Raw genomic sequence first — 13,884 nt, 5'->3', positions numbered from 1 at the left:
TACCTTACTTTTTAAACTTTTTGTTTAAAATTCTATTTATTTAAAAATTCTGCTTATTTAAAAATTAAAAACAAAATTTCACATTTTTAAATTTTAAAATATTTCACATCAGAATTTTAGTTGTTTTTTAAAACAAAATTCACAATTCCAGGAGAGGGAAAAAAAAAAGGGATCTAAATTATTTAAATAATAAGAGTATCAAAAACTCTCTCTCTCATTGCCCTCCACCATAACCTTAAGAGAGATGTCTGTGCTTGAACATCATTATTTAAGTTTTTAAGAAAATAAGAGTAAAATAGAAATGATAAGAAGAGTCGCCTAATAAGGGCTTCTCTTTGCACCACCCTTAATGGGATGTAGGACAAAGACTGATTACCATGAACTCTACAAAATACTATTAAAAGGCTCAGATTAGGTGCTCACTTGGGCAGCACAGTTGGTAAAACTGGAACTATACACAGAAGATTAGCCTGGTCCCTGCCCAAGGATGACACAAATTGGTGACGTGTTCCATTAAAAAAAAAAAAAAAGACCCACATTAGGATAAAGAAGGGAGCTAGTATATCACATGCATTTAAGTGTTTAGTGCCCTTTTACACAGGGAGCAGCATTTGTCATCTGGCACTATTTGTGGTATGAACGCATGGCCTTAACAATTTTATGCTCCTAGGTGACAGAGAATATTTGGGATTCACATCGGAAGTAGGGGGTTCTGAAATCTCTGCCCAAACCTAAGAACTTTTAAAATTTACTTTTAAAATCCCAAATTCACATTTTAAATGAAAACTGACTACCCCAGAGAAGTGCTCTAGGGAAGAAAACTGTTCTCTGCCAGTTCAGGGTACTGATTTTAATGAGTACATATATATATATTCATCTCTGGGATGCCTTAGCGAGGCGTTCATTTTATAGCATCTAAAAACAGCTAGTAATTCATTATATCCATTCTACATTCAACATAAAGAAGACCACAAGCTTCCACAGCTGCGATGCTAGATTTTTCAATTTAACTCAGTTACCTTTGTTTTTAAACTTTCAGGGGTTATTGTAAATTCGTGCTATCGTCTTCGCAAATACAGTTTATTAATTCTTCGGGCCAACTTGAATTTAGCGTCTCTAAAGTACTTTACAGACACAAAATTAATCAGATACAATTCCTGCTGTAAGTGTTGGAGGTGGGAGAACACATGATTACTTAGAATTTTATTCTGGCATTTACACTGTAAATTATGCTATAAAGTGAGATGAGAACATAGAGGGGCAAATTACTAATTCGAACAGACATTGGAGAAAGAATTGTGGGGTGGAGCTTCCAAACAGGAAATTCCATGAGGTAAGCACTTAAAGTCTGCCCAGGGCATTCAGGGTGCCGCCATTGGAGGGTGCATGCCGTCTGCAGGTGCACCGCCATTGGAGGGTGCAGGGTGTCCCCCAGTGTTAAGCAGGGAAGAGAGTTTGGAATGAGAATCTTAAAGAGCCCTGAATACTGTCCTAAGGGGTTGCACAGGAAAGGTGCAGAACTATTTTAGAACTATTCTCTAAGTGCTATGAAAAAACAACGGAAGAGGAGAGGGTGGAAAGCGATGTGCTACAAAAAATGTCATATTTATATTTTGGTAAGCTCCATTTAGGAAGAAAAAGAGTAGTTGGCACTGCATATAAGCTTGTTTTGTTTTATTTTTAGAAACCAATATTGCTGTGGACTGAATTATGTCTCCCTCCACCTCAAATTCCTATATTGAAGCCCCACCCCTCACAGTGATAGTATTTAGAGATGGGTCCTTTGGGAGATAATTTGGTTTAAAGGAGATCATGAAGGTGAAGTCCTCACTATGGGATTAGTGCTCTTATTAGAAGAGAAACCAGAGAACTGGGTCACTCTCTCTCCTCCTTGTGAGGACACAGCAGGGAGGTGCCATCTATAAACCCTGAAGCCTCACCAGAACCCACCATGTGGGCACCTTGGTCTCAGACTTCCGGCCTCCAGAACTGTGAGGAAATACATTTTTGATGTATAAGCCACCCAGTTTATGTTATGACAGCCCAAGCTGACTAAAACAAGTATTTTTTCAGATAAAAATGTTAAGAAACATTTGCTTGTAAATACATAAAATAGCCTGGAAGGAGATGCAGCAAATAACAATGTGCCTGGAGGAGGAGTGCCTGGGGCACAGAGGTGGGGAGGGAGAATGTTTTATCTTTTGAAGTTTGAACCATGGGAATATATCACCTCGCCTAAAAATGGATGGATGGATGGATGGATGGATGGATGGATGGATGGATGGATGGTTGGATGGATGGATGGATGAGGCCAAAGCCTCTTTTTTGCTACTGGATAAAATTCATAGAAGCTGCTGAAAAACTTACTCAAAAGGAGAAGACTGATCTCCCTTTACATAATTCAGAAAGTAAAGTGGTTGAAAAAAGCAAGACATGAAGTTTCAAGATCTTTTCATCACAGCTGAAAACATGGAACTATCACGGCTGTTCCTGAGTTAGGCATTTTTCTAATTAGAAAAGTAATGTGTTTTTTTGTAAAATGTTCAAACAATTCCGTAGTAAAAGTTTTTCATATATAACCTACATGTTCCCACACTCATTCCTCCAACTAAAGAGACAGAAAGAGAAATCACAGGTAAGCTTTTGGCATCCATACTTTAAATCCACCTGTGTCAACTTATCTCAATCTTTCACTGGAAATTCAGGAACCAGGGATGGGGTAGGGAGGAGAAATTCATTCATCAACCAATGAGGATCAAAGAGAGCAGGTGATCAGATAGGTGTCATCCCATATAGGTAGGGAGCAAATGCTTACAGTGTAATAAGTAAAGGCTGCTCTTTGCAGAACATGGTGGTTGCTAGGAGTAGTTGTGAGTGTGGTGGAGGGCAGAGGAGTCAGGCAATGCTTCACAGCAGAGGTAGGTTCTAAACTGAGACTTGAGGAATGAAGAGTTTGCCAAGCAGACACATGCATGAAGAGAGATTTATTGTCTACTGAGAAGAAATAATAAGGCATGTTTGATGGACTGAAATTAATTCAGTATTCCTGGAACATAAATGGAGTTTGGGGGGCTAGAGAAAGGATCAGAGAAATGATGTTATGGAGTTAGGCAATATCCATACCTGGGAGGGCCTTTCAGGGTCCCACCAAAGGATCTGGATGGAGGATGGAATTGAAAAAAAAAAAATGTAAGTAGGGGGTGACAAAGTCAGATGTGGGATTAGGAGGGAAAAGTCACTGAAGAGATCTGAGGAGGGACAATGAGGTAGCATCAGAGCCAGGAGACCAGTGGAGGGCTCTGCATCTTTCCCAACACGGGCTGAACTAGGGCAGTGGTGGTCAGTTTGAAAAGGAGGAAATGACGATGAGCTATTTTGAGGAGCTAGAACTATAAGACCTGAGGGGTGGATTGGGTGTGTTGACTAAAGGAGAAAGAGTCATGAGGGATGACTAGGGTATGTGTTTAACAATGGGTGGATGCAACTACAGTTCTGGAGAGAGGCTGAGGGATACTTATGGTGGGGAGGGAGTGTAGGGAGTGGGGCGGGGGGAATGCTGATTTGGGCATGTTGATTGTGAGGTACCAATATAATATCCATGTGGCCGGAGATGGACAAAGGTAGATGTAGGTTCCAGGAGGCCTGAAGTATTTATCATTTGGAGACCCTTTTAAAGAAAAAGAATGCTAGATTCAGTGCAATAGGGAATATATTTTGAGAATAAGAAATTGTAAAATTACAAAATTTTAAAAGTTGAAAAGTGCCATAAAATCACAAAATTCATAGAAAATTATATTTTTATTAATTGCCTGACATATTCCTTATAATGCTTTTTGTCCTACATTTTTGGGGAGCAACAACTTTTTGGATTCCATATTTTAAATGCTTATTCATCCTTTTGGCTGGCAAATTCTTTATCTTTGTCTCTTTATATGAAACATAATTTTGTAATATTTACTATGAAGAGAAAAAAGATAATTCAGTCTTTCCTATAACATGGTTAATCCAAATTGGCTTCTTATTATGATTAATTATTTCAAAAAAGTTTTTATGACTTCTTACCTCATTATTGATAACATCATGTAGATTTTTAGAATTTCTATTAAATTTGAAAAAACATTTATCAAGTTTCTTTCACATATGAGCTGTTTCTGTGACTGCTCTAAGCTTATGCCCTACATTCTAAAGATTCCAGATTCCAAAAATTGTCTGATGCATTTATAGCTGTTCATGCTGTGTTAATAAGTGCATTCCTGGGGCGCCTGGGTGGCTCAGTTGTTAGGCATCTGCCTTCGGCTAGAGTCATGATCCCAGGGTCCTGGGATCGAGCCCCACATCAGGCTCCCTGCTCCACGGGAAGCCTGCTTCTCCCTCTCCCACTCCCCCTGCTTGTGTGCCTGTTCTTGCTGTGTCTCTCTCTGTCAAATAAATGAATAAAATCTAAAAAAAAAAAAAATAATAATAAGTGCATTCCTGACACAAGAGAAGTTCAGTTTGGATGAGGTAATGATATAATTTTACGCATCTGCTAATTGGAAGAATTTCTCACAGGTTAGCTTCTCCTGTATTACCCACGACCCACTTACTTCCAGTTCAGATAAGATCTCTGACCCTATACCTTTATTTCCACATGCCAAGAGAATTCACAGAATGGGTAGAAGGAGTATTTCCAGAAGCTGTTGCTATATTAGGACTGCTGGCAAAGACTTGGAAGCGCTGGGGATAAATAACTAGATACCACTAACCCTCAACTAACTGTATCCTCAGCTCAAATTCCCCTGAGCTGAATCCCCACAATGTTCTGGTCCCTCCAGTACCACTGGGCAGGTGGGGAAATGGCGACTAGTGGGGAGTTGAACTGGAAAGAAACAACAGCCTTAAAGACCTGTGGCTAACCTACCTTATTTTATGCATTTTTCAAAAATCTATGATTATGTGAACACCTGTCTCAGAGCCCTGGAAGGGGCCTGTGCTAAGGCAGGATCCTGACACTTAAGCTTCATGAGATTCATGGTGAGTCTAACTGTTAAACTGCAAACAATTTTAAACATAATTGGAGCCAGGAGAAGTGAGCGGGGCTGTTGAGATGATCAGGATTATTGTTTTAGTTGAATCTCTGAGGTGTTTTTGATAATTTTTTTTAGGGACTCCTTAAATTTTATCACAATACTGCCTATGCCTAAAATAGGCCCTTCTGCCGAACTAAAAATTTACAGTGAGAAGTAATTCTTTAAATCTTGATCTTTGGGGCCCCTGGGTGGCTCAGTCGTTAGGCGTCTGTCTTCGGCTAGGGTCATGATCCCAGGGTCCTGGGATCCAGCCCCACATTGGGCTCCCTGCTCCACAGGAAGCCTGCTTCTCCCTCGCCCACTCCCCCTGCTTGTGTTCCCTCTCTTGGTCTCTCTCTGTCAAATAAATAAATAAAATCTTTAAAAAAAAAAAAAATCTTCATCTTTGTAAAGTTGTCCCAGGGCAAACGGATTATGGATCAGTAAGTTAAGGAATTAATATAAAAGTTTATTTTCTAATGGTGTTAAACAAATGAAATTCTAATTTAACTCAATAAACTGTCATCTAGAATGATACAAGCCTGGGGTTTCACCTGGAATATTCTGCTTCATTTTAAATGTTTACTATAATTGACAGATTCCAAAGAGCAGAGCGGCAGTAACACACTCCTACTGTTAAAATGATACAGATGAAACATAATTTACTCTTTCTTCAAAAATGAGGCAGGCACTTTCAGGGATGACAGGACATTTTTTTTTTTTTTTAAGATTTTATTTATTTAACAGAGAGAGACACAGCGAGAGAGGGAACACAAGCAGGGGGAGTGGGAGAGGGAGAAGCAGGCTTCCCGTTGAGCAGGGAGCCCGATGCGGGGCTCGATCCCAGGACTCTGGGATCATGACCTGAGCCGAAGGCAGATGCTTAACGACTGAGCCACCCAGGCACCCCAGGGTTGACAGGAAATTAAACTCTTTCAGTTCCACTCACCAAATATTTGAGTGTTTTCTGTTCACCTGGCATTATTTGGGGGCCACTAAAGATACAAAGATGAATTAGACTATCTTTCCTCCTTGAGCTTGAGAAGAGGCATTTCTTTTAGATTAACTAGTTAAATATCTTCCTTCAGCTGATACTTTGAACTAAATACTAAGGGAATACAAAGTAAAGTGATGTCACATCCAGATAGACAAAAAGGGAAAGATATCTGCTGTTTCAACAACATTTGGTAACTATATGGAGCCCTTACTATGTCCCAAGTGCTGGCTTAAATAATGAGCATACAAACAAGAATCAGACCCAAGCCTGCCTTTCAAAGCTTCAGGGTCCAGATGGGGAAACAAGTAAAAAGAAAAAAATTTTCAAAGAGGGAAGTAGACCATTTTATTCAACAGACAAAACAAAAACTTGTTCCTACTCCAGGGATCATATTTGAGTCTTTCCACAGCCCATCCCAAACCACAGACTCAAAATGCGAGGTAGGGCCCTCAACTCTATGGTCAATTAATCTTCAAGAAAGCAGGAAAGAATATCCAATGGAAAAAAGACAGTCTCTTCAAATGGTGTTGGCAAAATTGGACAGCCATATGCAGAAGAATGAAACTGGACCATTTCCTTACACCACACACAAAAATAGATTCAAAATGGATAAAAGACCTAAATGTGAGACAGGAATCCATCAAAATCCTAGAGGAGAACCCAGGCAGCAACTTCTTGCTAAACACATCTCCAAAGGCAAGGGAAACAAAAGCAAAAATGAACTATTGGGACTTCATCAAGATAAAAAGCTTTTGCACAGCTAACAGTTGATAAAACCAAAAGACAAACAATAGGATGGGAGAAGATATTTGCAAATGTCTTATCAGATAAAGGACTAGTATCCAAAATCTATAAAGAAGTTATCAAACTCAACACCCAAAGAACACAATTCAATCAAGAAATGGGAGGAAGACATGAACAGACATTTCTCCAAAGAAGACATACAAATGGCCAACAGACATGTGAAAAAATACTCAACATCACTTGGCATCAGGGAAATACAAATCAAAACCACAATGAGATAGAATGTCACACTGGTCAGAATGGCTAAAATTAACAAATCAGAAAAGGACAGATGTTGGTGAGGATGTGGAGAAAGGGGAGCCCTCTTACACTGTTGATGGGAATGCAAAATGGTGCAGCCACTCTGGAAAACAGTATGGGGGTTCCTCAAAAAGTTAAAAATAGAGCTACCCTACAATCCAGCAATTGCACTACTAGGTATTTATCCAACAGATACAAACATAATGATTTGAAGGGGCACCTGCACCCCAATGTTTATAGCAGCAATGTCCACAATAGCCAAACTATGGAAAGAGTCCTGATGTCCATCAACAGATGAATAAAGAAGATGTGGCTTATATATACAATAGAGAAAGACAATTATATGATTTTACTCATACATGGAATTTAAGAAACAAAACAGAGGAGCATAGGGGAAGGGAGGGAAAAATAAAACAAGATGAAATCAGTCAGGGAGACAAACCGTAAGAGACACTTAATCATAGGAAACAAACTGAGGGTTGCTGGAGGGGCGGGAGGTGGAGGGAATGAGGTAACTGGGTGATGGGCAATAAGGAAGACACGTGATGTAATAAGCACTGGATATTATATAAGACTGATAAATCATTGAACTCTACCACTGAAACTAATAATACACTACATGTTAATTAATTGAATTTAAATTTTAAAAATTGTGGCAAAAAGAATGCGAGGCAGGAGGAGAACTATTGAAGCTGTGCTCTCCCAACAAAAAGCCCTCCAGGAATGGCTGTACCATCACAGTAGTTAAAAATTCAGGATCATTGGGGCGCCTGGGTGGCTCAGTCAGTTAAGCAGCCAACACTTGATTTTGGCTCAGGTCATGATTTCAGGGTGCTGAGATTAAGCCCCGAATCAGGCTCCCGCTCAGTCTGCTTGAGATTCTCTCCCTCTGGTCCTTCCCCTGCTTGTGTGCTCATTCTCTCTCTAGAAAAAGCTGATGTTATCCATTTAAATGGGAATTGAAGGAGAGAAGCCTGCCTGGAACATCTGGGAAGGACACAGCATATGCAACAAACAGCACAGTGTCAAAGAGGCACCTGGCATGCAAAGGATTGACGAAGGGAGTTTGGTAAAGCTGAATGAAGAGTGCATTTGAACTAATTTTTGAAATATAAACCCAACTTTGGCAAAGAGAAATGGAAGAAGGACGTTGGTGGGAATGATTAGGTGGGAGACATTCTAGGCAGAAAGAGGAAAAACAGTGGGGCAGGTTTGGATTTGGCTGGAGGGTAAAGTGAGATAGGAGATAAAGAGACAGAAGAGGGGAAAGAAGAGTTAGATTCCTATTGTGAAGGGTTTTAGAAGTCACTGCAGGGAAGTTTACCTACAGCACTTCCAACAATCCAAGGGGAAGGACTAAAGGTTTCTTGGTTTGATTGAGCAGGGGAGTGACAGGATCACATTTTGTATTTAAACAGGTTAATCTGGCAGTACTATACAGAAAGGACGAGTGTGGGAAAGAGAGGGCAAGAATGGCAGCAGAAAGGTAATTCCCTCCAGGAGTTTATCATATCTAACGCTGGGACCAACTCCATAAAGCTGAAATTTATAAATCTCTGTATACGTGGTGTATTAGTAATCTGGAGGCAATGCTGTAAAGGATATTGTGACTATGATACCACTAGAGGGTAGTAGAGACAAATTGGTAAAATAGATGAAGCCGCTCTCATCCCTACCTGCTACAAACCAAGTATTTTTCTTCTTGTCCATATTTTGTAAAGGTTGCAGCTTAATTCAGTTATCCCATGACTGAGAAAAATATGACAAGTACATTTAGTAGGTTGTAGCTCTAGACAAGTTAATAAATTCAACATATCCATTTTCAGAAGGCAATAAAGCTGAATTGGCCAGACCGGAAAACTAGTTGGCATTTAGCCTTTTAACAATAACCAATATCTCATTATGGCCTTGAATGGACACTCTCCTTTTAAATTGAATCCTGAACAGTACATCCAAGTCTCTTAACTGATTGTGCTTAAAAAAAAAAAAAGATGACAATAATGAAGAAGACAAAAGTAGGATTGGTAAAGTTAATTTCAATATGTACTCTTGGTTAGATAATATAAGTTGAAAAAAGCGTATCTTTGGTATACTCATTTTCAGATAAAATCCTAAAATATATACTGCTATATTTTATACACATATACACACACATACACATTTCCTTTTGGAAAGTAATACAGCAATGAAGAGCCATAATGCTCATACTGTTTTTTTTTTAACTTAATATTTCTCTAACATTATTTTGTCATAAGGACATAATTCTATACAAATAAGTCATATACCTGAAAAAAATTTATTATGTTGTAAGAACATTTTCTAGAATAAAAAAAATTTAGAGCCAACCTAGAAGTCTAATAGGGAAATGGTTAAATACATAAATTATGGTATTTCCCTTTATCAAATACCACACACTCAGACACATACACTGTGATTGCAAGTTTATTTAAGAGCATGAACTTATACTAGAAGGAAATAGACACAGATTGTTCTCTTAGGGTAATGGGATGTGTGGTCATTTAAAAACATTGCCATTCAACTAGTTTTGTGCTGTTTTTACAATGACCACACGTCAAAAGGAAAGAATATGCTGCCACTATCATTTTACTTATAATTTCAAGGTACTGCCATTTAACACTTTTCAAAGCTTCACAGTGTAAAGATCACTATATATTAAACCTTTAATCAGAATAACTCTCTTCAGTTACCTTAAAAAAAAAGAAAGAAAGAAAGAAAGAAAGAAGGGAGGGAAGGAGGGAGGGAGAAAGGAAGGAACTAAAATGAGACTTCTAGAATATACCTGCTATTTATCTACAAACAAAATATCTCTGGGGTAAAATATAGTATTTTAAAAGATCTGTGGGCCCTTTTACAAAGATGGTGCAAAAGGCTAAGAAGGAAGCCCCTGCCCCTCCCAAAACTGAAGCCAAAGCAAAGGCTTTGAAGGCCAAGAAAGTGGTGCTGAAGGCATCCATAGTCACAAAAAAAAAGATCTGCACGTCACCTACATTCCCACTGCGTCTCAGAAGGCAGCCCAAATATCCTCGAAAGAGAGCCCCCAGGAGAAACAAGCTTGATCACTATGCCATCATCAAGTTACTCCTGACTACTGAGTCGGCCATGAAGAAAATAGAAGACCACAACACACTTGTGTTCATTGTGGATGTCAAGGCCAACAAGTACCAGATCAAACAGGCTGTGAAGAAGCTCTACAACACTGATGTAGCCAAGGTCAACACCTTGATCAGGCCTGATGGAGAGAAGAAGGCATATGTTCCACTGGCTCCTGACTATGATGCTTTGGATGTTGCCAACAAAATTGGGATCATCTAAACTGAGTCCAGCTGGCTAAATCTAAATATAAAATTTTTCACCAAAAAAAAGGAGAAAGATCTGTGGGGGTGCCTGGGTGGCTCAGTCCATTAAGCATCTGCCTTGGCTCAGGTCATGATCCCAGTGAGCTCCCTATTGGGCTCCCTGCTCAGTGGAGAGCCTGCATCTCCCTCTTCCTCTGTTGCTCCCCCCACTTGTGTGCTCTCGCTCTCTGTCAAATAAATAAATAAAATCTTAAAAAATAAATAAATAAAGGATCTGTGAATACCTTCCTCAATAGCTTAAGGAAAGGAATACAAAAAGGCTAGCAGAGCAAACAGAAATTTAAAAATTTAAAATTTGTCCAATACCATATGATTTCACTCATATGTGGAATTTAAGAAACAAAACACACGAACATAGGTGAAGGGAAGGAAAAATAAAATAAGATAAAAACAGAGAGGGAGACAAACCATAAAAGACTCTTAACTCTAGGGAACAAATTGAGGGTTGCTGGAGGGAAGGAGGGTGGAGGAATAATTGGGTGATGGGCATTAACGGGGGTACTTGAAGTAATGAGCACTGGGTGTTATATGCAACTGATGAATCACTAAATTTTACCCCTGAAACTAATAATACACCATATGTTAACTAACTTGAATTAAATAAAAATAAATAAATAAAATGAAATTTCTCTGTATTTCAACATCAAATAGACAAGTCTTGGTGTAGGAGCAGAAGCTCTGCAGACTTGTTCAGTCATGAAAATGTCCAAGTTGAACATCCTCTTCCATCTTTAAAAACATAAACTCCAAAACTAAAAATAAACTCATCTTCATTTGAATGGCTTCTAAATACTTGTAATGGCAATAAGCATAGAATTTTTAAATAGTAAAATGGTAGAGTCGATGAGAATTAGAGATCATCTAATGAGAAATGAACAGTGTTAAGGAGATTCAGTGTTTACATTTACCAATGTTCAGAGTTTCACATTTTATTTAAGTTCCTGATAATAAACAGTGTAACTTTGTCATATGTAGGAAATACACATATGTATATATTAAAATATGTGTGTGTGTAGATCAATAGACAGATAAAGTAAATCAATTTAAATGTTTCAGTATGGTAACAATAGCTACATTTAAGACATTCAGCGGTGCCATGAGCTGTGCTAAGAACTTTAAATGGACTGTCTTTAAAGGTAGAATAATCCTGCTGATAAAGATTCTGCTTCAGATGAGGAAACTGAGTTGTAGAGAGATCTAATATTTGCCCCATGTCAGACAGCTAATAAGAGGTAGAATGGAGGCTTGAACCCAAGGATTTTCTGACTCCAAAGCACAGCTTCTCTACCACCATGCAGTCTTCCACTTAGATGCAATAAAATAAATATACACTCTAAGATGATAAATTGTTGGAAATATTATTAACACTAATTTTGTTAAATAGAAATTATATATTTAGTCTTCTTATACTGTGTATCTTCATGATAATTTCATCCCTACTAGTGTCTCCTTAAAGAACAGTGGAAGTGTATCATTTTCTTTAAATAAGAATGTGATTAAACAAGATTGAATCATTGGTTAATGGTAGAGTATTTAAAATAGTTGTTCCTTGTTCTTGGAACACTACAATTATTAGCTTCAGATGAAAGGGATGAAAAATTCAGAGCTCATTCTCAAATAGCTGTACATCCAGCTTTTCTCCCATCACTAGAATTTTCCACTCAGGGTACATGGTTATTTTCAGTGTTTCTGGGGGAGCAGGCTGGTGGTGACCTATGAACACAAATGTGGAATAATGTAATGCTTGGTTCATGACACAGTCTCATCGTTGGTGGATTTATGACCCTCTTTATTCATGTAATTATTAATTTATAGTAATATGTAATAAATATTCATGAAACCATAACCCAACATTAAACCTGCGACTTAACAGTACTCTACACACATGTGATCCTCTTTCCACTGTCATCTTGTTCTGCCACCACCTCAACCCCAGGTAATCGCCATCCTGAATCATCATTTCCTTTGCCGATATTTTTATTTGATTTTATCTTATCTATATGGTGTCAAAGAGAGTGTATATATGTGCTTCCCATCAATTTTTTATTTAAAAATTTTAAACCTACAAAAAAGTTAGGAATAATAATAATAAAACCCATATATACCCTTCTCCTAGATTCATCAATTATTATTATTTTGCCAAATTTGCTTTATCTTATCTTTTCTCTCCCTTCACCCCTTCCTCCCTCCTTCTCTCTCTTTCCCCTTACTGAGTTATTCATTCTCACATAAATTACAGACACAATGACTTTACCCCAAATGCTTAAGAATGTTTTCCTATATAACCAAACACCATTGTGATATCTAAAGAAAGTAACACTAATACTTTCCATAACACTTTCTAATATTCTATATGCTTTCAAATATCTATAATTTTCCCCAAAATTTAAATCTTTTGAAGATTTAAAAAAAAAATCTGAAATACAATCAAGACATAGGAATTGCATTTATGTCTCTTTAGTCTGTTTTAACACTGCCTTTGGCTTACTTTGTTTTTGTTTTTGTTTTATTTTTTATTTAAATTCAATTTAGTTTCAGAGGTAGAATTTAGTGATTTAACAGTTGCATATAACACCCAGTGCTCATTACTTCAAATGCCCTCCTTAATGCCCATCACCCAGTTAGTCCATCCCCCCACCCCCACCCCTCCAGCAACCCTGTTTTTTCCCTATCATTAAGAGTCTCTTATGGTGGGGCACCTGGGTGGCTCAGTTGGTTAAGCGACTGCCTTCGGCTCAGGTCATGATCCTGGAGTCCCTGGATCAAGTCCCGCATCGGGCTCCCTGCTCAGCGGGGAGTCTGCTTCTCCCTCTGACCCTCCCCCCTCTCATGTGCTCGCTCTCATTCTCTCTCTCTCAAATAAATAAATAAAATCTTTAAAAAAAAAAAAGAGTCTCTTATGGTTTGTCCCCCTCTCTGTTTTCCTCCTATTTTATTTTTCCTTCCCTTCCCCTATGTTCATCTGTTTTGTTTCTTAAATCCACATATGAATGAAATCATATGTTATTTGTCTTTCTCTGTCTGACTTATTTCACTTAGCATAATACCCTCTAGTTTCATCAATGTCAAGATTTCTTTCTTTTTGATGGCTGAGTAATATTCCTGTGTGTGTGTGTGTGTGTGTGTGTGTATGGGGTGTATATATATATATATACACATACGCACACCACATCTTCTTTTTTTTTTTAATTTTTCTTTTATTCTAATGTTAATCCCCATACATTACATCATTAGTTTTAGATGAAGTGTTCCATGATTCATTGTTTGTGCACAACACCCAGTGCTCCATGCAGAATGTGCCCTCCTCAATACCCACCACCAGGCTAACCCATCCTCCCACCCCCCTCCCCTCTAGAACCCTGTTTGTTTTTCAGAGTCCATCGTCTCTCATGGTTCGTCTACCCCTCCGATTTCCCCC

General features: G+C 38.3%; 1 protein-coding gene and 1 non-coding gene across 2 annotated transcripts; both read left to right on the top strand.

Annotated features, from left to right (window-relative positions):
* The first annotated feature begins 415 nt into the window (after positions 1–415).
* Positions 416–520, top strand: LOC118020188. The gene has a single exon (XR_004681830.1). It is a non-coding gene; the product is annotated as a U6 spliceosomal RNA (small nuclear RNA).
* A 9,446-nt stretch (positions 521–9,966) lies between these two features.
* On the top strand, positions 9,967–10,422 carry LOC118019778 (60S ribosomal protein L23a-like). Its single transcript, XM_035019263.1, has one exon. The coding sequence runs from the start codon at positions 9,967–9,969 to the stop codon at positions 10,420–10,422; it is 456 nt and encodes a 151-aa protein (XP_034875154.1).
* Positions 10,423–13,884: the final 3,462 nt, after the last annotated feature.

Source organism: Mirounga leonina, unplaced genomic scaffold (assembly GCF_011800145.1).
Source record: "Mirounga leonina isolate KUSES-001 unplaced genomic scaffold, KU_Mleo_1.0 Mir_109, whole genome shotgun sequence".
Classification (NCBI taxonomy): Eukaryota; Metazoa; Chordata; class Mammalia; order Carnivora; family Phocidae; genus Mirounga; species Mirounga leonina.
The sequence above is the reverse complement of the archived record's forward strand: the minus strand, read 5'-3'. Positions and strand labels throughout refer to the sequence as shown.